Source organism: Caloenas nicobarica, chromosome 2 (assembly GCF_036013445.1).
Source record: "Caloenas nicobarica isolate bCalNic1 chromosome 2, bCalNic1.hap1, whole genome shotgun sequence".
Taxonomy (NCBI): Eukaryota; Metazoa; Chordata; class Aves; order Columbiformes; family Columbidae; genus Caloenas; species Caloenas nicobarica.
In genome coordinates, this window is record NC_088246.1 from 119,294,782 (window position 1) to 119,322,544 (window position 27,763).

General features: G+C 36.8%; 1 protein-coding gene across 1 annotated transcript in view; it reads right to left on the reverse strand.

Moving 5' to 3' along the window:
• The window catches only part of B4GALT6 (beta-1,4-galactosyltransferase 6), a 30,410-nt gene that overhangs the window by 1,686 nt on the left and 961 nt on the right, over positions 1-27,763 (reverse strand). Inside the window, exons 2-7 of the mRNA XM_065629455.1 lie at positions 11,729-11,845; positions 11,236-11,349; positions 5,167-5,291; positions 4,521-4,637; positions 3,140-3,327; positions 679-801 (exon numbers count right to left, since the gene is read on the reverse strand). Of these exons, the coding sequence (XP_065485527.1) occupies positions 679-801; positions 3,140-3,327; positions 4,521-4,637; positions 5,167-5,291; positions 11,236-11,349; positions 11,729-11,845 (784 nt within the window). The remainder of the gene's footprint in view (positions 1-678; positions 802-3,139; positions 3,328-4,520; positions 4,638-5,166; positions 5,292-11,235; positions 11,350-11,728; positions 11,846-27,763) is intronic.

The window sequence follows — 27,763 nt, forward strand, 5'->3', positions numbered from 1 at the left end:
CATATTTACTATTTCCTGCTTTGTTCTTAAAGCAAACCATCAAGAAAATACAAAAATAGTAAGGAAAAATATTATAAACCAAACTCTTCCTTTAAAATATCTCTCTCTTTATAATCTCATGCAAATACTTAGTTTCAACAGCTCAGCTGGAACATTTTACAGTTGTTCACTGCCAGCTGTTAAGACAGTGAGCACTGTTGCACATTGTCCAATTTGGGACTACCAGTATATTCACAAATTAACCTCTCTCTAAAACACTGCTCCTAAGATAGAAACTATAATTAAATTAATGCTTACTCTACATGTCTGCGGGATGCTATTCCACAATGCTAGCAGCAAAAGAGGTGTAAATTAAAGTAAAAAAAGTAACGCACAGACGACGACAAGGAATGAGACTAAATACGCTTAATATTGTTATCTGTTGTTATATCTATTTTTTGTTGCAAGACCTCTCTAAAAGCCTGTAACTCTCCTCAGGCCAAGAAAAAGAGATCATCATACTTAACCCTTCAAATGGTATGCTCTGATATTTCTAAATTGAACTCTTTAGAAACATTAAAATTTGTTTATCTAAAACAAATTTTTAAGAAGGTAACAACTGAAAGAAAAAACACCTAATTACTCTCCAGGAGTGCATACGACAGAACAATGAGAAAGACAAAAGCACTGAACACTCACCTGTTCCAAAGATCATCATCTTCTCCACCCCATCCCCAAAAGGCATTTGGAAACCCATTGATCTTCTTGAATTGTTCCACGGTCAGTCCACTTACACCACCAAAGAACTCATTGTATGGAAGACTGAAAACAAAGACAAATTCTGCATTATTAGCTGAACTTTGATAGGTAGCCCCTTTCTTTGAACAGCACCTTTCAAAAAAAAGAACCCCAAACCAAGGACATGAACAGATGTTGAATGCATTCACTAATGGAAACTGGTTCACAGATCACTGGTATTGGGTAACATATAGGAAAGCTGAATAAAATGTTTGCAGTAGTGTCTGTTTTGCATGAATGGTATAAGAGTATAAGAGTATAGCTCAAATTAGTACCACCACATGAAACAAAAGTTTATCTCATATTTCAGATGGCTGATTTAGACCCAAAGGTGAAGCATAAAGTGAAGCCCTCAAACTATTTTAATGCTATTCAATGGAAATAAAACCCCTCTCTTTTGTCAACTGAAAAAAATTACAAATCAGTAATGCATCAATTCAGTAATTTAAATTCATGACTATATTCCACAGAACTGTTAAACTTGAGTGGAACAGTTTAGCAGTACATGTTAAACCACAGTGAAATACATACTTATTTAAAAAACAATTTTCCAGGTTTTATATGCTGAACTTTTGAATCAAAAGCATCTATAGGCTTTTTTGTCAGTAAGCATACAGTAATTACTAACACATATTATTAAGTAATAAGCAGCTGGACAACACAGACAGCCACTATTAGTATGTAGCATAACATACTAAGGCCCAGGAAGTATGATTTCCAGTTCTCAAAACAATTTGTTAATCTATAAAAAAAAAAAAAAAAAGGATCTCTGTATTTACTTCCATCAATATTGACTTGCACCCTCAACCCAGAAGCTGCTACAGCAAAGAGTGTTCTGCTTTCAGAAACAGCACACAATTTCACCAAATAAAAGTAATCAAAATATTTCTCAGGAGACACTTCCAAACCTGGAACCTTCAGGGAGTTAGGACTACCTACAAAGAGATTTACCAACACTTAGGACACAATTGCCACACTGAATTGCCACTCCAGAATGCAAGGGGAAAGAAAAAGAAATACAGGGTCATGTAATTTCCGATCTCTGTGGAAACACAGGATTCCAACAAATCTTAATACCTTTTGGGGAAGGTTGTTACTATATATATGCCTTGCAACATTTCAATGAAATAACAGGTGTTCTAAAAACAACAAGAAAAAACAAACAAAAACAAACCAAAACCAAACCACAAACCTCAAACAAACATTGCCTCACCATCCCCCCAAAACCCAACAACAAACCAACAAAAAAACACCCAACAACAATGCTAAAACACCCCACAAAAGAAAAATAAAAACAAATGGGGTATGACAGTTTATGGAACTGTTTGTGGTCTTTATTCATATGTATGTATGTATGTATTTGTCTGTGGTGAATGTGCCCTTTTTTGTATATATACATAAATGTAAATAGAAATATGTATTTATACAATATAAACAAACATATTTTGTAAGTACCTGTATTTAGACATTTTATAAATTCTACAGATGTATATATAAATTCATAAAGTATTTTATAAAATAAGTATAAAGATAGATTAAATATCTTACAGATTTATGTGTTTATGTACATTTAAATACATATAAACACTTCAAAGGTTTGACTGCTAATTGGCTGAAAACGTGAAGACCAAACACAAGAGTCATGTTTTCAATGCACTGCTTTTGATTTGTCAGGTTGACCAGATTGTCAAGTTTATCAACTTCACAAATAACATTTCAGGATAGCAAATACATACAAGTAGCAAACAATAAGCTACAGTTTCACATTAAGTGATTAAAAGAGTGTCATGAGACAGCAGAACGTTAAAAAGCAAGTGAAACATCATTAATGTAGAATGGCAGAAGGAAAAGAGATAACAAAACTGCAGGACCCACTGCATTCATCAAATTTCAGACACTGAACACATGACAAAATCGTCTAGCAGTAAGAAAATCCTTCATTTAAAAAGCCGTACAAAGCAGAAATAAACTGTACATTTATGAGAAAATTAAGTAAGACTTTTTTGTTGTGGTATTTTGCTGCAGATTATCTGCTTAGATTATCTGCTTATCTTTGTTAACAGCCACCGTGAAGTCTTATATAGCCAGAAAAGATTTCTAAGCAGGGTAAGACCCCGACACATGTAGTCACTTTTTTTTTTCCAACACTGAAAATGATAAATAACACCTTCAAATTAGCAACATATCAAATATAGACACTAAACTTACATCTTCCATTTAATTACTAGATATTATGTAAACAACATGGTAGGAGGCTGTTTTATTGGTTTCACCTACCATACATACCATCGCAAAATTCATACACACTTTAAGAATGTTTCTGGGTCTTTAAGAAACAATGTGAATAAGGCTGGTTACTTACATGTACATGTATTTGTCGAGCTTTGCTGCAAAATGGCGTGGCATTTCTCCACATCCATAATAATTTCGGTCATTTTCAGGTAAGTGATCCACATCATGAAATATTATGCAGTCCCAGGGAGCATCCTTCATAGCCTCTTTGAAGCCAACATTAAAGAGCATTGCACGATTAAAAGGTTGTGTACCTGTCTTCAAACAGAAAACAAAGCAGACATTGTAAGAATCAAGAAAAGAGAGACCAAGTTTAAATAGTATGAGAAATACATCCTCTACCACATGGAAAAAAAATAATAATTGACAAAGATGCCTATTACTCCTCTAGGTTAGCAGAGCAATAGCTCCAGTTAGCACCAACTACATCTACTGTGATTTTAGAAGTCTAGATGTTCTCCCCTCTTACACAAAACTTAACAGCATTAGCAACTTACAGCACTAGGAACTCTGAAGTAACTAAATATGGGTGGTTTGGATTAATACAGCATGACATTACAAGTTAAAGAAATACTGATACAAACTAAGAAAGAAATACTCAGTTTTGTTTCTTGTTAAAACAGTCAACTACTGAACAACTTCAGGTGATGTGACAATGCCTACAACTTGGTTACATGTTGTAATTAATCTTATGTTAGAACTTACTTCCAGTTTCTTAAAAAATTTAAGAGAAAGTCAGATTCAAATAACTTTTTTTATTTCCAGTACAATTTAAATCTCATTTTGAACAAACAAGACAACACAAGACCTTTTGATCTAGCAAATGCATCCTACATGCCTAGATAAACCATGAAAATTAAGTCCTGTAATTTGTTTAGGGATCTAGCTATCTACTATAGTCAACAATGGTGCAAATTCCTAAAGCTACTCATCTGAACTGCTTTATTCCTTGATTGTGGCTTGCAAAAGCCCTTTTTTTCAAAGTTTTTTTTTTACTCCATATCCATTGCTTTCTTTTTCTGAAAACACCCCTAGCCAAGGTACTAGTTGGTAATTTTATATCGTTAATGCCTCCATTATATTTTACATATATAAACTGGACAGCGTACATTTTAATACTGTTGTCTTCAGCTGGATTTCAGTGAGCGTGTGCTGTAAATTTGCCTCCTATAAATGACCATTTCCAATTCTTACACATAAAACAAAGATAATCAATTCAAAAAGGCCATGTTATCACCTATAAAATATCAGTCTGTATTTGAAGAAAAGCAACATGTAACTGGCCACTGCTCAAACTGGGGAATGAAGTTGAACTTTCCTGTTTCATTCAAAGGATTAGAACAGCAGAGTAACAATTTTAAAATTCTGGATTCAACCAAGCCTTGGTAAGAGTATGAAATCCCCTTTAGCAAGGAATCTTGAAGAGTCACTTTTCAAGTAAATGCTGTTACCTGTTCAACAACATAAAAGGCAAACTCCAGACGCTGCTTCTGTAACATGGGTATCAGATGACGGAAAAAAATTGGAAGATGCTCATGGCGATTCCGAAAAGGAATAAGGACTGCCACCTTCAAAAAATTACATATATATTAAGCTTTTATATTAGCATTTTTAAAATTTAAATGTTTCAATACAGACCAAGTCTCCCATGGATTACATAAGCTTCTCAACTTTTACATGTAAATTGGCTCAGTATTTTAGACTTTTGTTCCTGCTAGGAAAGTGTTGGAATTTTGCTCAAACAATTATAAACAGAAAAAAATTCTGAGTAAAACATGCATAAGATTTTCCTTTTATGGTCACTTGCTTCTAATTATACTTTAAGTAACATACACACAAGTTTGCATCCATATGATAAAATGTTTAGTAACAAGAGTTAATGAACCTTTAGAAGTTCTTGACAATCCATTTCAAATTTTCTTTCAAGCTTTAGTCTCTTCTTGAGCACAGATAGCATAATACATATACTGTAACATAACACCTATTACATAAAATATATGGCAGTAAAAGACTAAGTGCTTGCACCAACAAACAAACACACACCAAACAAACAAAAAACCAGCACCCACACAAACAAACAGAAAAGCAGCATCTCACCTTCCACCGTGGCTTACAGTCTTTTGGTTTCCAGTGTCCTCCTGGTTTAATGTCTAAATCTTTTGAAAACAGTTGCTGAATTTCATCAAAACTAATTTCACTCATATTAACCTCAATAAGGCCTCCTAAATAGAGGAAAAAAATATTTATTTATTTCAATTAAGACAACAAATAGTATCCGAAATTTCTATTTACACTACTGTGCTGGTTTGACCGAAAAAAAAGTTATTTTCCTTCATGCAGTTAGAAACCTTTATTTTCATAGCTAGCACAGTCATTGTTTGGACTTAGAAAAGAAGAAGATAACACCCCAGCACAGAGTTAATGTTTTTTATTGTTGATTTTGCCACGGACTTTTTCTGAGCTCTCTGCCCACAGGTGCGAGGCAGCTGGGAAGGAGGGCATAGATGGGGCAGACCTTGAGTGACATCCAGACCAATCGCTAAGAATATTCCATCCCATTCGCATCATGCTTCATATTTAAAGCAAGTCAGGATCTTCTGGCTAGCTCTTGGGCTTGGCTCAGAGCCAGGACGGAGACCTGTCTGGGGGAGTTCTGTTCAGGACTTGTCTTTAGTTTGGCCTTTCGCCATGCTGCTGTTTTGCAGAGGCCTCTGGGGCTTTCTGCCTTTTTCTCTTTTCTCTCTCTGGGGTCGGCTGTTTGGGACCAGGGTGCTGCTTCCTGAGACTGGCTGCTCAGTGAGGATGGGAGTACGTGAGGAATTGCACTGAGTATCTTTTATTTTATATTCTATTTTTTATATATATATATTTATTTTTCTTTTTACTAGTACTGTATTTTATTATTTTAGTATTTTATTAAACTGTGTTTCTCTCAATCCACAAGTTTTGCCTTCCCTTTTGATTCTCTCTCCTATTTAGGGGTGGGAGGGGAAGAGCGAGTGAGCGCCTATCATGGTTATATTTGCTAGCTCGGGTTAATCCCATGACAACCACCTATAGATAAGGGAAACAATTTATACTATTTGCAAATGGCTACTGATGAGACTGGAATTCAGTAAGACATTGAATAAAGACCACAACACGGTAGAAAAATGGTTAGTACTTCTTATGAGAAAATATTTACACTTAGCTGATAGCTAAAAGTTGTGAGTGTTAGCTTATGCACGTGTATGAAGTTCAAAACTGGAAATAATGATTCGTAGTAAATACTCTACCCCCAAAAGCAGAAGTAGAAGCAATCAAGCAAATGTGGGCAGAACAGTGTAACAATCATCAACCAGAAGCTCAAGTTGCTCTCAGCAACTACTGTACTGGATAATAAAAAAAAAAACCAACTTGCAATAACTATCTGACAGACACCATAAAAATATATATTTTTTTTGTCTAAAAATTTAAGTCTTTTGGTGAGGGCTGGAATTTTAAAGTCAATGAAAGAAATAACATCCATTTTCTCCCCTGTGCCCATACCCAAAAGATCCTATTTGTGTCCAAAAGATTGCTTCATGTTGTAACGATAAATTGACTACCTATCTAAATCTTCTGGAAATATTAAAATTTATGGAGCATATTGGAAATAACTATTGTTTTCAGAAGAAGGCAGAAGATACTGCAAGAGCTACTTTAGTTTTGGTCATGATTAAATGTAGAACTACTTGTAAATGTAGAAGGTAACGTTAAAAAAAAAAGTTATAGGAAAAAAATTATCACGAACAGCACAATGAGAAGATCTTTTAAGGGCAGATTTAAAGAAACATTTATTTATTTTAGAAGAAAAAGGAAACCAGGCAGTTGCTGAAAAAAACTGTATAAATATATACCAGAACAAACTAATCCTACAGAGCCTTAAAGAGAAAAAAAAAAAAAAAAAGCAGCCTATATGGTCATTGTGGTTGTCTGAAACTCTTAAATAACCAATAACCTGAAAAAAAAAAAATTACGAAAAACAGAAACAGGACAATAAACAAAGAACCAGTATGTTGAATATAAACATGTAGAAATTAAACTTTTTTAAAAAAAAATGAATAAATCAGTTTCAACTACCAAAGACAGAGAAGCAACAAGAAACTTTAAGTTTATTTATAGAATCTAATAGGAAAACAAAGATAAATAAAGGTCAACTAGTAGACCAGAAAAGGAAGCAAACAACACATGACGCAAAGGACTCGGGTGCCTTAGTCTTCTAAGAAAAGTTTAGATGTGATCAGATGCTTCCAGAGTTTAAATAAAAAGTAAAAATTTTAAAAATGAGGAATGGTGAAACAGTATTTATATAAGGCAGGTGTTTTTAACTTGGTAGGACATGATGAAATTCCCTCCAGACTGTTTAAAAAAATAACTACAGGGTTTACTGTAGAAATCAGCAGTATTTCCCTGTTGGGGAGGGGGGATGGGAGGAAGAAAAGGCATCTCAGTAAATATCTGGGCTTAGTATTCACTATTTCCACTACTGTCAAGCATGCTACAATAAAACATTTATACAACCTGCAAAAAAAAGAAAGCTGAGGAAGCAGAAAGCATTTTGAAGAACAGAATCAGAAGAAAAAACAACTTCAACAAACCAGGATACATACTGAAATCAATAGAGTGAAATTAATTTTAAAAAGTATGGATAGTTACTGAAGAGGCAATGAAGCATACACATACAAAACAGGAAATACCTGACTATGCTGCAATACGCAGAAAGATATTTTGATGGTTTATAATGGATTGCTTATTAACATGAGACAAACTGTATTGCAATTGCACAAAAATGGCAAGTCTCATTCTAGAACCCACTAACTACTGTTATATGAAAGATAATCACTAGTTTGTTCTGTCATCAGGGTTTTAGCCAGTTGTGATGCTTCAAAAGGAAATCAAATCAGAGAAAGTCTACATTACAAAAATGAAGAATGACAAGAGCTTTAGAAACTACGTAGTCTGGAAAGGCTGAAGCTACTTGTTTATCTACAAAGGAAGAGACTGACAAAAACAAATCTTTGCCAAGACAGAATAATTTGGTACACAGATGGTAACCAACTTTTTTCCAAGCACCAAGAAGGGTAAGGAAAAAATCCGACTAACTTGCAAGACGGAAGGAAAAAAAAAAAAAGGTAAATGCAGGTTGAGTATTAGGAAAAGCTTAACCAGGCAGTTGAATACTATAATATACTACTGCTGGAGACAACAGAACTTCCTCCACTGATGACTTTTTTAAAAATATAAAATAGATATTTCTAATATCTCTTTAAAATGGTTTAGGCATATACAACTCCAGTGTCCTGTGGTGATCAAACTAGAAGATCTGGATATTTCTTATAGCTCATTAAGAGGCAGTTCTTAGACAAACCATGAAGTGACTTGAGTAAACTGCTTATAACTTCTTAACAGGAGGGTTTTATTTCATATAATTGAAAAAAAAAAAAAAACTTATCTGCTTTCCTTTTACCTCTCAAGTCAGTATTAAAATTATGCTAATTAAATATTTTTTGTACTGCATCTATCTTGAATTAGAGGTGTCTTGCTTATGAATTAGGACAGTAGTGCTCAACCAGTGGCTTATAACCCAAAAGAGTGAGTCACACACAAAAGGCACTAGTTGGTCCTATTTAAAAGCATATGTACTTGGGACAAAACATGATTTTACCATACTCCTTCCACAATACAAACTTGGCAAGTTGATGTAAAGACGACTTTTATAAACAACCTTAGACTATTAAATAGGTCAAAATATGTGATTCAAGAAGCTTTCTTCCCTATCTCAGGACCACCTACAACATTTCATTGCATTAAACAATCTTTGTAGAAGTTTTATTTAGATTAAAATCACCATCTGTTTATGTGATTATAAAGGTATACCTGAAAACCAAAGGGTGAGACATACATCTCTTTGCTGAACAGTAACTTATCCAGTGAATAATTTTCCATTAAAATTATTATTTCTCTATTAATTTCAGCAGGACAGAATAAGTACAAAGATTACTAACAAAAGAGAGCAACAATAAGGAGACCTATATAGAAATTCTGGTAGAATTACATATAGCAAATGAAGTTGATAGCAAGGATGGCAGCATAGAATGCATCCCTACTCTGGCAATTCTAAATACCTGTCAGTCGAAACAAATCCGCATCAATGACTTAAGATAACACGCTATAAGTAGGCTGACCTACTAAGGCACCTTAGTACCTTCTAACTCGCCTCATCCCTCCACTCCTGGACAGACGACTAATACACAGGTAGAACAGGTAGCAGAAGCCAATACAGTGTTGAACTAAGTAATCCAGCAGAATTCAGCTGCCAGATCCCTTGAAAGTTTCATTAAAAATACTAATTCAGATGCTTTTTTCAATCAGCATAATCATCATTCTTGTTTCTCTGGTTATCCAGTGTTGACATTTTTCAAACTTCTCATTTGTTTCCCAAAGTAGCTAAAATACTTACTATTAGAATCATTTAGTTTTATTTGGTTACACGTGCAATATCGCAGAAAAGAACATCCACATGATTTTGAAAATAAAACCCTCTTTCTGGAGGGAAAGAGATTAAAATAAGGGTATAATCACATTGTGGCTAATTGCTACTTGGCTTAAGACAGTTTTCTACATGATTTAAATTCATAAGCAACAGCAACTGACTTATACTTTTGCCTATAGGCATGTTTGTTTATAATGCAAGAGAAATTTTAGAATTCAGAGACATTGAAAAGAAACACAAAACAAGCACTGTTACTGTACTCTTCACTGGATAAACTTCTCTGTCGAGATTAAAAAGGAAATTAGAATGGAATCTAGATTAGCCTAATAAAATCCAATATTTTTATTTTTCTTTGAAGAAACAATGATCAGCAATTCAGTTTGGCTGTCAGCAACATTGTTTGATATGATATGGATCTGAACTGCTATATTAAATGCTTAAATACTTGTTCATGCTGAATGACAGTCTACAGCTTAAGCCAGGTGTTAGACTAAAAGACAAGAGGTTAGAATACCGGACAGTGTCACAAATATCTTCAGAAATTATTTCTAATTTTCTCTCTTACAATTCAGTAGTTTACTTGTTTGATTTTAAATATAGCAAGTAAAATAAACATGTTAGCATAACAGATACTGCCAGATACTACTGAACAGTCACTTCTAGTAAAAGACCAAGGATTGCTTTCTCTACAATACAGAGGAGAACAAACAATGCCCAGAATTTTGGCTGAATCTGAAAAGTAGCAAGTTTGTAGAAAAGGGGAATTCACATGAAAATTTACAGTTCTTAACAAGAATTTTTAGGAAACAAAACTATACTTTGTCTCCAGAAAGAAGATAAAAAGGTCATACTACATCATTATATCATGGTAAGGACACTGAATTACATCAAGGAACATCTCCAATCTCAGTTTGTGTAACTGCTTTAGTTGTGCAATACCTGCTTATAAGACTTTCTACACATGCTGGGATAATACTGCTGCTGAGCACAGCTGTGGTATTACAGGTTTTAGAAAAACCCAACAAAGCAAAAAAGCAATGGTGCCAAAGTACTCAACTCAGTTTCTTATTTCTGCATGACACTCCTCTGCAACTAAACACTTTCGAACAAAATAATCAGAAGTTTTGATTCTAGGCTTAAAGATAAATAAAGTTACAGTTACCTAGCAAGTTCTGTTTAATAGCTTGAGATCTTAAACAGCTGGGTTTGAAAGCTTAATTTTAAAATTTTCTGACTTGTTATTTAAGTGCTACTTCCTCATTATGACAGGGCTTTAGCACTTTCTTACTTCCATCAATTCTCGCTCCACTTCACCATCTTGTTCAGTTTCCTATATATTGCAGTAACTGTGATTAGCTGAAGATTTTAGAACTTGTTTCTGACTCATGAATCTTTGTAATAAGAAAACCATTTCCAAAAAAGATATTTTTAACTGTTCCTCAAAATACTTTTTACAAGTATAAAATTTAATTTTTAAAATAAAATTTAACACACTTTAGATGACTAGTAAAGAGGCCAGAAGTTTTAGTAACACAATAGTTAGGGCAAAATTCTGCTAAGCATTATTGTCCATTCTCGGACGTATAATTTTATTTTGTTTTAAGTACAATCCAATTTACTAGATAAACATTAAGGTCAGTTTAAAAACTTACTCATGTAAGGCAGCTTCTCTGGACAAGCCTGGTAAGGAGAGTAAGTGAAGTTTTCTGGAAGATACATTGTTGTTTGAGCAACACAGTCACTAGAATTGTTTCCTTCTGGATAATCTTAAAAAGAGAAATTGATTTTCGTAAAAATCTGTGTTATCCACTGAATTTGTAACATATCATGCAGGTGAGAACATTAACTTTGTAAGTAACAAATTCCTAGCAGCACGATTAAAAAAAAAAAAAAGAAAAAAATCCCAAATCCAACACATTTTACTGCACTAAACAAACAAAATTTAATTATCTTTTTCACAGCTATAACAAATATGTCTTACTAAAGTGAATGGATAAATAGCAGCTATTCTGCCATCACTGCAGCTAGAAAGAAGTGGGACTTCAGTCTGGGTTTTCATAAGCAAGCTATGTCGTTAAGGTTTGGCATGTTTTGGGTTTTCATAAAGTTCTTTTTAAAATGAAATTAAATAAGAAATATTCTTACCTGTGCCATTCAGTGTAGTGTTTTTGTTAGTGTACAATCTGATCATGTGTCCTATTGTTTTCACATTTTCTTTCAACATTATACCACGAGCTTGCACCATAAAGAGATACGTGTTTGCTGATAAAACAAAAAGTAATTTTGAATTTGAATTAAAATAAGGTATTTCCAAATTATTCTAACATCGATTTATAATGTTTTCAATTTTTTTACTGTGTCTGAATCCATGGCTAGTGAACATTAGTCCTTCAAGATGAAGATCTACAGAGTGAAACCTAACAGCAACAAAACAAAATAATAAATGGATTCATAACCACAGGTCAATACAAAGACCAAAAATTAGAAAATGTCATTACACACTTTACATGACACTTCATTTCTCTTTAACTTACAAAAAGCAACTGATAGTGCCAAGAAACAACTGATGTTACCAATAAAAAGGTTTTCATACGTAGATACATCCCTCATATGCATTTACATATACATCACAGAAACATAGGACAAAGTAGTATTAAAAAATATTTTAGTCCCATAGATTAGTCCCCCTTTTTACTAATAAGTTAGCACAACTTTCAGTCAAAATGTACTGCTGTTCATTCATGCCCAACATCTGTTTCATTATACAGCTGCTACAACTCATCGCCAATCTCAAACTATTCATATTCGATAATTATATATGAAATATTTGTTGTAGGCATCAAGGGTGAGTAAATCAACATTCTGCATAATTAAGCAACTCACTAAAAACAACAGCATGAAATATTCTTCTGTCTCAGTCTTGCACTCAAAGCCCCAAATCTAATCTCAAGACAATTCTTTGTCCTAAACAGAAGAAAGTAATTTGGAAAAGAAGGTGCATTTATGTCTGAGCAAGAAAATGTCTATTCAGGACTCACAGAACTCAAAAAATCATGTAAAAAAGGACAAATTCCGCCTGCAGAATAGTTTTTACTCTAGGCCACAAAGAGGATCAAAGGGATCATCTGTCACTTCACCTATGTTAAGCATTCATTTGTCTGGCAGATACTTGGCTCGCTGTAAATAGTAACCACCCTAACCAAAAAATGCTCTGAGACTTTGGAGGAAAGACCTAAACATACCAGAAAAACGGTAGAATAGTCTCAATCTGACCTACAGACATTAAAGAAAGTTAGAATATTATCTCAGTAACTTTACTTCATCAGATGACCCAGCACTGGTAGCATGACATAAATAACTCCAGATCAGCTGATACCTTCTTACAGTCCAACACAAAGAGACTAGAGATACAGAGAACTTTTTATAAAGGACTGGGGCATTTCCAGAGGAAAATACAGCGACTAATTCCACATCAGCAAACAATACTACTGACACCCACAGAGATACAAATACCAACATAATCTTTTAAGGGAAATTATTTGCAAACCCTACAATAATGGTTTTGTTTTCAAAACAATACATAGGGGTTCCTTCTGGCTTTCAAAGAACTTACTAAAACAAGAAATATTATGACTTAAAAGACAGGTTCTGAACATGTCAAGCGCTATGCATGGTGTGTAATCTCAAACTCTTGGCCAGCATGACTAGCTGTTTTGTTTAACAAGAGTTTACAGTGTGTAAAGGTTACTCAGCTGCTAGGATCCCGAAGTTGTCTCAACACCTCCCAGACACTAAACCAGAAACAAAACAAAAAAAACTACAACCTTGGCTTGATGACACAGGTAGGAAATCCAAAAAGAATGATTCTTACTGGAATCCAAGACAACCAGATCCAAGACAACAGATGACATTCAGATTTTCTTACAGAAAACTACTGCAAAATCTTCTCAAAATTTTAACCCAATTAACTGTAAAGCAGCACTTTGGGGTTCAAAGTATTCTCTTACATTTGTAATTTTCCATTCAAATTCTGGATTTTTTAGGGTGTCTTTATTAAACATTTCAGAGAATCTGTAAAAATCTTGAGTTCATATATGAAGTTACCTACTCAAGAAACCTTTTCATTTAGGAATCAACATACAAGCAATTTGATCTGTTCCTCCAAGAACAATTCTTTACCTTCAAACAAACAATTTTGAAATTCAAAGTTTTACTTTCAGGGAAGCCAAGCGGATTTTTGCCTTTCAAATAGGACAAAATTTTCCTAATTAACAAAGAATTACTTTCTTCCAACTTTAACATATTTCAAATTGGTATCCTCGTTTCTCTTTTCCCCACATATTACTGTACAGCTTTTCTGTTTGTTATCTTTTTTAATATAAATCAGTTAGTAAATATTGATTTCAGAGAACTTCTAGAAAACTGTGTGCTATATTCTCCTTTTTAACATAATACCAAAAGCAAAAGTGACTTGCATTTTTAACACTGCAGAAGAGCAAGTTTATGGAAACAACCTTAATTCACGTAATTGGGTGTGGTGGGTTGACCCTGCTGCCAGGTAAGTCCCCACCCACTTGCTTGCTCACTCCCCTGGAGTGGGATGCGGGAAAGAATTAGAAGGGTTAAAGCGATGAAAAACAATAACAAAAAATCCCCAAACAAACTCCAACCAAACTCAGCACCAGGAGACAGATGCCCTGCCAGTCCCCAAGCAACAGCTACTTTAGGGGAAAAAAAATCCACCAGTTTTATTGCTGAGCCTCACATTACTTGGTATGGAACATCCCTGGTCACTACAGGTCAGCTGTGTCAGCTGCATCCCCTCCCAACCTCTGCCCATCTCCACCTTACTCACTGTGGGGGACAGTGGAACACAGAATAGCCTTGATGCTTTGCAAGCACTGTTTGGCAATTGATAAAAACAATGTCTTTATCAACACTAGTTTAGTCACAAATCCGAAGCATGAGTCTCTGGAGACCTATGCTTAAGATCTTTCTAATAGCCCATAAATAATTTCATCAGCTGCTGCTTCTGCCTTTATCATCTTCAAACTTCCTACAAGCCCCTATCATCTTCAAACTTCCTAAGAATGACACCACCTTTCTTAACAGGAAATATCAGCGCTTTTTCTTCTACTTACATGTTCACCAGCCTTAGGAATTTCTTTCTGGCTGCTACCAAATCACATTGATTGCAAATACTTCAGATGTTAGACAGACAGATGTCACTACACCCACAGTGACAGAAATTATGCTCACTGGCTGCACAGTATTCATATTCTCCAGCATTGCTCCTGATACGGTTGAGACGAAAGACTTGCCCCAGAAGTCATTGCAAGAAATATTAGAAAAATCTACTCACATACATTACTGTTGCAGTCTTAGGAATCTGATACAGTACAGAACTGAGACCTCCAAACAAGCCCACAAGAAAGCCAACACTGCCATGTAACTGTTCTCAGTTCCTATGGGAAAATTTATTGTAGCCCAGATGATGCAGATATAAACCTTGATAAATCACTTTCTCCAAAAGCATTTGCATCTCCCCTTTGTTGAAGAACAAGTTCCTTCTTCTGACAAAGAGGAGAAAAATTAGAACAAACACACCAGACCTTTGTGAGAGACAAAGCTAGAAAAGACATCTCTCAAACATAGGCATCCTGAAAAGGCAGAATAAAAACTAAAAAAAAAAAAAAACAACACACACCAAAACAAAACCAAACCCCACACACACCAAAAAAACCAACCAACAACAGGCAAAGTCTGCTGCCACCTTGACCTAGGTATTCAAGAGCTGCTCTTGCTAATAAGAATATCTAGCCTTGCCATGTTTTCATCAGGCTATTCTTGTAGTCTATCCCAGTCCAACACATCCTCTTCCTGGCTGATCTGCCTGTCCACTCACCATCCAGCTCTACCCAAATACATAAACTCAACGAAACATCTTCCTTTCTGTGCACTCTTTGTCCCAGCTACTGGGGTCTCTGGCACAATCACAGTTTCAAGGGGTACAAACCTGACCAGTTTATTCCACTACCATTCAACAGCTCCTTAGATAGCAGCAGATGCTTGAGTAGCCAATTAATTACTTCAGAAGCTAAAAGCATCAGGCAAAAATTGGAGATAATAATTTAGCCCTAAAAACAGATCTCATCTACTGGCACAGGTTTGTCGGCAAATACCTGTGAAAAAAAGCACAGTTCATATGTCACATCAACCAGCAGTGACAGCAACAAAGGATTCAAGATAATTCAGAACACCCAGAAGCAAAACAGAGAAATACATCTTTTCCTGCTAGAGTGGTGAGAGAACAAGACTGGCATCAGAATACCAAGGGCTGGAGCTTGGTGGCTTCCACAGCAATCCTCTTTTCAGCTCTCATTGGTACTTTAATACTGGTCACCTTCCTGAGCTTGGCATGGGTTTCCACAAACCTTACCTATGCTGTCATCAGTATGACCCGTAATGTATTTGGGTGCCCATATAGTAATGCATGCAGTATGGGGAATAAACACGATGACTTAAGAAATCTGCATGCAGTTTCAGGGCTACAGTCTTACTAGGATCACAGAGACATGGCGGGATGGCTCCCATGACTGGAATGTTACAATGGAGGGATATAGGCTGTTTATGAAGGGCAGGAAGGTAAGGTGAGGAAGGAGAGTTAACCTTTATGTGACAGAGCGGCTGGAGTGCATGGAGCTCTGCCTGGGGATGGAAGAGGAGCCAACTGGGAGCTTATGGTTTAGGATTAAAGGTGGCATTAAAGTGGGTGTCTGCTATAGGCCACCTGACCAGGAAGAACAGGTGGATCGTGACCTCTACAGACAGATGGGAAAACAGCCTCACATTCACAGGCCCTGGTCCTCATGGGGGACTTCAACGATGTTGATTATCTGCTGGAGAGACAACACAGCCAGATAAAAGCAGTCCACGAGGTTCCTGGAGAGTTTTGACGATAACTTCCTGACACAAGTGATAGAGGAGCCAACAAGGAGAGGTGCTCTGCTGGACCTCATACTACTCGCCAAAAAGCAGCTCATTGGAGATACGAAGATCAAAGGCAGCCTTGGCTGCAGTGACCATGAGATGGTGGAGTTCAGAATCCTGGGGGCAGGAAGGAGAAGGAAAAGCAAGCTCACAACCCTGGACTTTGGTGTCTTCAGAGATCTGCTCAGTAGAGTCCCATGGCATAAGAACCTGGAGGCAAGGGGGCGTGACAAGAAAGCTGGATAATATTCAAGGATCACCTCCAAGCTCAAGAGAGCTCCATCCCAATGAATATGAAGTCAGGCAAAAATGCCAGGAGGCCTGCATGGATGAACAGGGAGCTCCTAGCCAAACTCAAACATAAAAAGGAAACCTACGGAAGGTGGAAGCAAGGACAGATCATGTCAGAGGAATACAGAAACAATGTCCAAGCATCCAGGGCAAAAGAAAGGCTAGGGAAAATGTGGGCCTATTGCTCAATGAGTTGGAGGACCTGGTTACACAGGACATAGAAAAGGATGCAGTACTGAATGCCACCTTTGCTTCAGTCTTTACTAGTAAGACCAGCCTTCAGGAATCCCAGGTCTCAGAGATCAAGAGAAATGTTGGAGCAAGATGAGGTACCCTTGGTAGAAAAGGATCAGGTCAGGGAATACTTAAGCAAACTGGGCATACGTACGTATACCCTCATGGTATGCACCCACAAGTGCTGAGGGGGCTGAGAGATGTCTTTGAGAGTGCACTCTTGATAATCTTTGATCAATAATGGTGACTTGGAGAAACGCCCAAGCACTGGAAGAAAGCAAATATCATCCCTATCTTCAAGAAGAAGGACCCAGGGAACTACAGGCCAATCAGCCTCACCTCCGTCCTTGGAAAGGTGATGAAGCAGCTAACCCTGGAAACCATTCTTCAGGTACATGAGCAACAAGGAAATCATCAGGAGTAGTCAGCATGGCTTCATCAAGAGGAAGTAATGCTTGACCAACTTGATAAACTTCTACAATGAAATGACTGTCTTGATATGTGAGGAATGAGCAGTGGATATTGTCTTCTGGGATGTCAGTAAGGCCGTTCACACTGTATCCCATAAGATTGTCATAGAGAAGCTGTTGATGTACAGGTTGGATGAGCAAACAGTGAGGTGGATTGAAAACTGACTGATCAGGCGGGATTAGTGGCACGAAGTCTAGTGTGAGGACAGTGACCAGCAGTGTACGCCAGGGGTCAATACTGGGTCCAGTCCTGTTCAACATTTCATTAGTGATGATGGGGCAGAGTGTACCCTCAAAGTTTGCTTATGACACAAAACTGTGATAAGTAGCTGATATGCCAGAAGGTCATGCTACCATCCAAAGGGACCTCAACAGGCTGTAGAAATGGGCCAACAGGAACCTCATGAAGTTCAACAAGGAGGAGCACAAAGTCCTGCACCTGGGGAATAACTCCAGGCACCAATATATGGTGGGGGCCACAAGCTGGAAAGCAGCTTGTCAGAAAAAGCCTTGAAGGTCCTGGTGGACACCAAGCTGGACACTAGCCAGCAAAATGCACCTGCTGCAAAGAAGGCCAATGGCATCCTGGGTTGCATTAAGAGGAATGTTGCCAGCAGATCGAAGTGATCCTGACTCTCTACTCAGCACTGGTGAGGCCACACCTGAAGTACTGTGTCTAGTCCTGGGCTCCCCAGAAGAAAAGAGAGAGAGGCATACTGGAGAGAATCCAACAAAGGGCCATGAAGATCATGAAGGGACTGGAGCATCTCTCCTATAAGGAAAGGCTGAGAGAGCTTGGACTGTTCAGCCTGGAGAAGAGAAGGATCAGGGGGTCATATTATTCTATATAAAGGGTGGGTGTATATGTATATAATGCATATGAAAGAAGGGTGACAAGAGGACAGAGCCAGGCTCTTTTCAGTGATGCCCAATGACAGCACAAGACACAATGGCCACAAACTGCAACATCGGAGGTTTGACACAGTCCTGGGCAACTGACTTGAGGTGACCCTGCTTGAGCAGGTGGGTTGGACCAGATGACATCCAGAGGCTCCATCCAATCTCAACTATTCTGTGATTTTCTTCCACTACTGTCTGTCTGTGTTTGTATCAACCATCACTCCTGTCACAATGCAGTAATGCACAAATCGGGAAGGCAAAATTCCACATTTAACTAAAGAAAATATCTAAAAATGTAACCACCTAGAACTAGTTGAATTCGTATTCTCCTTATTTCACCATACATGGCCCATAGTGAGTAAGAAACAGCACTTCTGATACATAATCCCGACAGTCACACTGTGTACAAGGTAAGCAAATGGGAAGTGCGATGCAAGATATAAAACAGTAACACCCATATAGGACACCTTGGAATAAATACCGTACTACATGTTCTACCTAAGCAACTGCAGGGTGAGCATGAACCCATACCTAATTCAGATGGAATTTTCACTAGCAATTGATCCAGACCTATATCAGCAATCACGGACACACAGCTTCAAGTCAGTCATCAAAAGTCCTGGTTTCAGGGTATTATTTAAAATTCATTGTGATAAAGCACATTAGGGCATTAAAGGGATCATCCTGTATTTCAGAGAAGACGCTAAAGATATCAGATGGATCATTTTTTGTCTCCAGTCTTTACAGGTCACTAGTTATTAACAGTTTTATATGTTAAACTGGGGGCGGGGGAGAGGGAAGGCAAAGGGGGAAATGTAGTAATTCTTAAAATACAAAAATATCTGTAAAAATGGCTCAGTGTTTTACCTCAGGTAGTTTCCTGTTATTTAAACATTCACCTGAGAACTACTTACACCTTTTCTAAAGAAAAAAGTCCCATCCACAGATCACTCTCCATTAGGGAATCAAGCTTATTCCAAGCAGTACACCAAAAATTAAAGCACTTCTTACAATACTGCATTAATCATCCTTTAGCTTCACATAAAAAGCACAAAACTCAGTTTTATACAGAAACGTAGTAATTTATCATGCTGTACACATACACCAAAGCAAAGCCAAAACAATGTGCCATGCACTTAGAAGCAATCCAAGTAGTAAAGTATACAACAGAACAACTAAATTTAAAACTGGATTAGACCAACATTCTGAGGAACAGTAGGAAGTTAGAACTGTGATTATTTTAACAAGATAGCCAGAAAAGCATTAAGGAAATTACAAACTATGATTTCTTAAATGCCAAAAAAGAAAAGATTAACAGACTTGGAGACGACAAAATTTCATTTTAAAATGCAGCTTTTATAAAACAAAACAAAAACACACACACACACACAAAAACCCACCAACCACACAAAAACACCACACACACACACAAGAGAAAAAAACCTTACATCACTAATGCTTTCAAAGCAATTAGCAAAAGAAGTTAACACCCACACACTTAAAAAGCAAAAAGATCATCAGAGCACCTCTAGAAACATTATACACTGATCTTCCAAGAAAACAAAAATACTGAAAAGCTCAGATAGGAGATACTTCATAGAGAATAGAGTGACACTGCAAAATTCAAATGCAATAAACAGAGCTTTGCAGAAAACAGGCCTTGCCAAATGACCATTGGCCCTAACATTCATCTGAAGGTCAACACCTGTTTTCACAGGACTTCTGAAAAGCATGTTCAACACATTACACAAAAATTGACATGGATTTGAATAGGTTAATAGAAACTTCTGCACAAGTAATTGTAAATGGGTAATCATCTCATGGGGACATTTCTAGAACAAGTCCCACATGGATTTTTTCTCATCTCAAGGTTGTATGATATTCTCAGCAATATGAGAGTCATAAATATACTACTGGCAGAGTTCATACATGGCAAATTAACACAAAAGTGTTAAAAATTAAATTCTACAAACTAATCTAAATATACAGTAAGTGGAGCTCAGCTGAAGACTGCTTCTAAAACATCACAGTCACAATTTTAGGAGCTAGGAATATTTTCCATAGCTACAAGGGCTTTAGTCTGTAAAACATTCAATAAACAATTTTGCAGTGAAGTATGATACCCAAAGTAATGTAATACTACTATAAACTGTTTCCTAGTCACAAATTAATATCTACAGAGAATATAGATAAATCCTATTTACTACAGTAAATAAGTAAATCCTATTTACTATAAGTGCTCAACTTCCACAGGATTTTATTGTTACACATTAGTCGTTAATTAGAAGGTGTTTCTAAAATATATGCGACAACCAGAAAAAAGCAAAAAATTGTATGCTTTGAAACATTTTTTTTACTTGATTTGTTGTTGAATATATAATACCAGTTTTTCTAGTATTTGTAATTTAACAATAAATCTAAACCTATTTCATGGGTATGGTGAGACCGCATATGTATACCTCCTTGTAGGGAAAACACATTAGAAAGGTAATGACTTCAATCTACTGAAAATATCAACAACTACAGATATTTCTGGAGGTTAACAGGGATCATTCATATGGTGCAGATGGATGAATCTGTATCAGCTACAAGAGTCTTCAAAATTGTTTTTAGTGGTGGTGTTTTTCAATACTTGACACAATGTGCATTCACTGCCACGAAGCACATGCCAAATGGAGGAGTCCTCTGACTGCAAGTCTGAGGGTTTCAACACATGTCAGTTCAGTGCTTATTTGAGCCAGTAAAAGAGTAAATCTCATGGGTCAAGCCTCCATTTATTGGTGAAAGAAAAAAAAAAAAATCAAAATTTATTTCTCTAGCAGTATTTTTAAGCATGATACATTACACAACATTCAATATAACTTCTACTATATTTGACACTATTCTGTCCTCCAATCTCAGGCTACTAGTTGATTAATTAGCAAGTTAGAAATAATTCAATAGCTAATTCCGAAACAGCATCCTACAGAAATTAAAAAAATCAGCATTGCCGTAATCAATAAAAATGCAGTTTATATATTTATATGGGTTGTGTAGTTTATTCTCTTCTTTTTTTTCCTCTACTCAAGGTAGATTCAACCAGGAAATCAAATATTTTTACATAAATACTTTTCTTTTAATTTCTACTATTTTAGCAACGTTTCAACTCCAACTTTAAAATACTTAAACTTAATTAAAATATTGGTTCAATGAAGGCTGTTCTAGACAGGATGACTTCAGACACCAACAATTAAATGGCTTTATACTGACATTTTAAGCTTAAGTCTCATCAGTTCTTCCAGAATTTTGTTTTAATGAGTTCAGTTACTGAGAAAAATAGAAAACTGTAGGATCTTTAAATCAAATATTCCAAGTATCATCATAAATTAAATAAATAAAGAACACACACATAATAATAATGTGAAGGTAAAGAAGGACAACTGCAAATTTAAGAAGTTGGACCAACCATTGGGGATACTTTGCAAAAAGACATGTGTTGTATCTGAAAGCCCTGAAACCAATCTCTGCACTGTATTCACAGAAACATAGGACCAGATCCCACACAATGCACAGCCATTGCATGCTGCTACCCATAACATCGTTGCATTATCTGAATACAAAATGTTACCCAAAACAGAGGAAGAGCTGTAGAAAAACAAGCAAAGATAGTCACTTGCAGAAACAGTCTTAGTAAAGACAAGCCAATAGATAAGCTATCTTTCACCACAGACAGAGGTGGAAATGGTTAAAGACTGGCCTATATCAGTGAAGCACCTCAGCTCAAACAAATTTTCCCAGGGCATAGTTTCTCCCCCTCAATAGATGAGAAAAACACATTCAAATAATTGGCTAGCTTAAGTGAAAATTCATTTCACATGAGGTCTCGTAATTACTTTGTCCTTGTGAAGTTAGCTGCACACCATAAGTGCCTGTATTTTTTTTCCCCTTTTCTGACTAAAAGCAACACCACAAAACAAGTACTCCATGAAATCTTATGCAAGCAAGTTCTCTGACTAATAACTAAGGGCTTTAGGAAAAGTATCAGATAAAGATGCAAAACAACTGATTCAGAAAGAAATATGCATGTTTAGTCAAAGCTTATCTGTTGGTAAAAGTGCAAGACAGTCATGAATGACTGAACTGCAATAATTTATTCAGCATCAGATGCTAGGAATGACTGTGCTGGGCCAACATCGTGGAAAAATCTTTGCACTTCCCAGAATAAGGCAGAAAACTTACCCATGAAACTGCCCAAGCTCATCACAAGCTCAACCTATTATTCAGAATGCCAAGGAACTTCTGATCACTGGAAACCAGTGATCCAGCAGAAGAATGTGTAAGCCTCATACTCCTCTTTGGCCGGGACCAAAAAAAAAAAAAAAAAACGGGGGGGGGGGGGGGGGGGGGGCAAGACCCTTTTAATCAGAAAGTTGACTACAATGTTTCTGTTAAAGGGTGGAACTGAACTGAAAAGCTGCGCAGCAAGCAAGGAAAAGACCACTGCAGTGAATTAAATTCCTCCTGCCTCCAAATGAAACCTTGAATAACAGGTGAACCTTAATAAAGCAGCATAGTAGAAAATAGCTCGCAAACAACAACCAGGTCTGTAGTACAGACATCTCCCTGCAGAAATTATGAAACAAAGGGACAGATAAGTTTACCACTGAAGAAACTTTTAAGAGACCCATGAGAACAACTCCCTAGAAAGGGGTAAAAGAAGACAATAGCAGCAGAAAAACCATGAACATCGACCACATCAGATGATATTTCCGTGCAGCAAAGGAGGAAAGTAATAAAGGATTTGTTTTGTTTTCAACAGGCTAGCTGTATTATTCCTATTCCAGTGCAGCCCTTGAGCTGCATTAAACCTATTGCCTTGAAGACATTGGCTCTACTACAAACCCCTCAGAAAAGGTGTTGTCATCTGTGTACCACTGTGGCAAACACAGTCAACAGTATGCTGCCCTGTATCAGCAATAGCATAACTAGCATATCAATAGGAGCAATAATTCTCCGCTGTTCAGCAATTTGTGAAACCATATTTGGGGTACTGTGTTCAGTTTGGGGATCCCAGTAAGAGACAGATATTAACATACCAGAACAAGCCCAGAGGAAAGCTTCCAAGATGGAGCACATGATGTACGAGTAGAAACAGAAAGAAATGGGTTTGTTCAGTCTTAAGTAGAAATGGCTAAAGAGAGGATGAATTTTTCCACTGTCTTTAACTATGTAGTGGAAGTGTATAGAGAAGATGAAATTGAACACTTGGAGGCACACAGAGAAAAGACACGAGGCAATGAACACAAGGTGCAAGATGGGATTTTCTCACACTTGTCAAACACTGGAATAGGTTTCCCAGAGAGACTACAGAATCTCCATCCCTGGAGTTATTCGAAACTTAACTGGACGTGGCCTGAGCAATCTGATCTAGTAGGATCAGATGACTACTAGAGGCCCCTGTCAATCTAAGTTGTTCTATGATCAACCAGCAAGTCTTTAGAAATAACACAGCTGCCAAGAACAAAGAATATTAGCACAAAGGCTGTGCTTGTATCTATTGGCTCAGCACCTGGAAGCACTGACAACCATTTATCTTGCTGATAGAATTTCCAGCTCTTTCCTTCACTTCTGCACAAGTTCAAAAAGGAGTGATATCAACCTTTCCTATTAGGAAAATAATTTCCTAATAATAGAATAGGAAATAGATTGATATCAAATAGTGAGCTAAAACCAATAGAGATATTTCCATGTTCCACCTAGACTGCATAGCTGCCCTTCGGGTAGGATTGCCAGAAAAGTAGCAAAGTTTTAATAAGAGAAGCAGAAGACCAGAAGAGAGAAAACATTAGCTGTATTTTCCCCCTCAATCTTATTCCACCATTCAGGATTTCTAGTTACTGATGTCCAACTGTATCTTCCATGATTTCTGCACTGTTCCATAACCAGTTCTTATGAGAACTACAAAGATCATGCCCAAGCTGGCTACGTTAGACTGCAATTAACTAAAATATTGACAGCTCTGAGGTACTCTTCCAACTCATCTGGCAAGAAAGGAGTAACCCAGAGATGAGCAAGAGATCATTTTCTGAGATCAGTTACATTGTCCAAAGTGATGTCAGTTATAATGCTGACAGAAAAATGGGGAAAGCAAAGAAAAAAATTCTGGCAATACTCAGATTGGCTTGGCAGTGAAATAAGATCAGCAAACGTTCTCTCTTGGTCACCACTGCCTTGCTACTTTGTCTTATTCTTGTCTTTGGATCCTTTCCATGATGTAAACTTGAACCTAAATATGTGTTCTGAATAGCTGTCAGCACCAGATGTTGACTATTCAAGTCCCTTTTATCAGCACTTATCTACAACATTGAAGAACACACTGGTGCCAAAGATTCCTGCTCTCAGCTAGCTTCTTCAGTCTCTAAGTGCAGTAGACATGGATATTTGTAACTGTCAGTGAAGTTTCAGGATCACTGGGCATCTCCATCGACAAATTCAAAATCAGCAACTTTAGTTTGTAGCTTTTAATTTCATGTACCAGAGAAGGAGCACCAGATGAAGTCCTGTCAGAAAAGCAGTCTTTCTGGAGAAGCAGCATCTGCTGCCTGCCTCCATCAAATACTTGAGACTATCATGTAGAAGTATTATTTAAAGAAGATTTTTGAATTTCAAACATTTAAAATGTTTTCTACCATTTTATTTTGCTATCCTAACCCTCTAGGTTTTGCTTCAAAATATCCACTCAAACAGGGAAGATGAAAACCAGAAAAATAGTTGTTTTCTCTAATCAGCACTTGGAAATCTATTTGCTTCCATGTTTGAGCTCCTCTGACTTCTGAAAAGACCACCACAAGGTGCTGAGGTAGGGCTGTAGCCATCTCTACCCCACTCCATCTTCTGGTCTTACAGAAGAGGGGAAAGGAGGCACACGAACAACCCCAACATAATGTACAAATTCTTCTCAACCATATATGCCCTGTAGGTTTATATTATGTGGAATATTATATGTTTTAGTCTCAAAACACAGAACAGTGTCTGAAAAACTGAAATTTAAATGCTTTTCCTCTCCACATATTTTAAAATACATGGGATAACAAAGGTTTCTGTTTCTCAATGAACTAACATTCTGTGAGGCCTCTACAAAAATTTTAAAAAGTGATACACAGGTAACTGTTCTGCAAATTATAATATTTAAACATTAGATGGAAACAAAACCTGAAGATAAGTAATTATTTTTCCCTCTAAATAAACTGTCAGTATTCCAAATTGACCTGAACTGCATTTGTCACAAAATCAGCAATTTCACTAAAAAGTGCAGTAACTCGATCTTCTAACTTAGCATGAAAGACAGAGGGAATGTGATAAGGACCCCTTTGAGAATTCTCCCAGTGCTAAGAGTTTACTTGTGTAGATATCTTCCTTTAATAAGCCATGAACCGCCTGCTAGCAGGAAATTCCACTCCTATTAGCCCTTACGAATTCAAATTTTCACTCAGCTTTGACATCTGAGGAAGCCATTCTGCTACATCTTCACCCTCCCACCTTCCAGTACACTGCTGCTCCATTTGGGAGTGCAACTTCTCCCTCTCTTTTCAGTTCCTTTGACCATCAGGAAGAGAAACCAGCCAGAGAGCAGCTCCAGTTCCCTACACTACAATTAGAACTTTCCTCTTCTCTGTCCCAGTGCCTTGTAGCTTGTTGACAAATAAAGTCTCTTGATGTACCAAATATCTTCACTAAAACATGTCCGTACACATAAGTTATGACGGAATCCAACTATGACTTAACTGCAGAATATATTTCATGAAAAGCTACTAACAGACAAGGTGGCTGAACTTCCATAAGCAACCTTAACACCTCCTCCTCTCCATACACAATCAGCTTTGATTTAGATACACCTATTCCACCACACGCGACAGAAAGAAGCAAGCACATATTGCAATATGCAAATGATATCAGCATACAGCAAAGGATTATTAGACGAATCATTTGCCTATAAACTCAGGGGGTGGGATCTTACTGGGTTTTTTGCAAATCTTCCATTCTCACAACTTACATTTTCCTTAAGAATACTGAGAGGATGCCTGTTGGTTTTAAGATAATATTTGACCTTTTGTCCCTCCATTCTACACTGTAACATTTCCAGGAGCAAATTTCTGGGAAATCAGCATCACATCTGCAAGCCAACAGGCTTCGATTACCAGTGCAAAATTTTCCTACTGCACTTTGCCATTTTCTATATTCCTTCTCTCATTAAGACCAGCATAGGATGGCAGCACTTTGAACTGCCAAGAAGTGCCATAGACAAAGAATAAGGCCAATATTGTAAGGTTTTGATTTAAGCTGGATGACTTCACAGCACAACTGTATACAAAGTTAGGGCAGCATACCACTGAACAGTAGCCAAAAAGAGCTGTAATATCACAAACTAGTGTTAACATACGGACAATTTTTATATAGGTAAACCACAGCTTGAAAGGGCTAACTGCAGTATATATGCCTGAGACAGCAAGCGAGACCAATTTAAGTTAATATTATTTTTTTCCTTAAGGTTGATCAGACCTAAGTAACCTACCCCAAGAATTCTTTTCTGTGTATACTGTTGATTTCATTTTACTTCTGGTACAAACAAAACCTAACAGACATCTAAACCCCAGTAGCTAAGCAGCAAGATGAAGTCCGGAAAGTGCCATCACTAGAGGCACTGATTTTGAACAAGGTACTGCATAAGCCTTGTAAGAAGAGAAAATATTTCTAAGAAGATACCTGTTGAAGAAGAAACGTTTAAATAATGAAGTAAAACTCCAGTTGCATATGTTACACAAGATGTTAGTAGTTTCACTTACAAAGATGCAGAAAATGCACTTTTCTTTCTAAGTCATACACCAACTTGCTCGTTCTTAAAGTCTACTCTAATCTTGCACTAGTGTTTCATAGAACTAAGATGTCTAAATGGACCCTAGCAGCACCATTCTTTCACAAGACTAAATTATATCCCTTTGAGAGGGGTAAGAATGACAGACAAGAAACTCAAAAACTCCAACCCATGATATTTTCCAAAATTCTTTTTATATTTGTTTGAACTGTAATAATGATTGACAGGCACGTCAATATTGTATGAAGCGCTATAAGTATGGGAACAGTAATTGCATCTTGAAAGGGTTTACAAGCTAAATAGAAGATTGTGAACAAGAGAAAGCCAAACAGCATGAAGACATCAATCGACGGGAAACAATTCTGTATATTCAGCAGCCAAATCAATGTGGACATTTTGTGGCAATGACTGCAGTGAAGAGTTTTAAGAACTGAGGACAAAGAG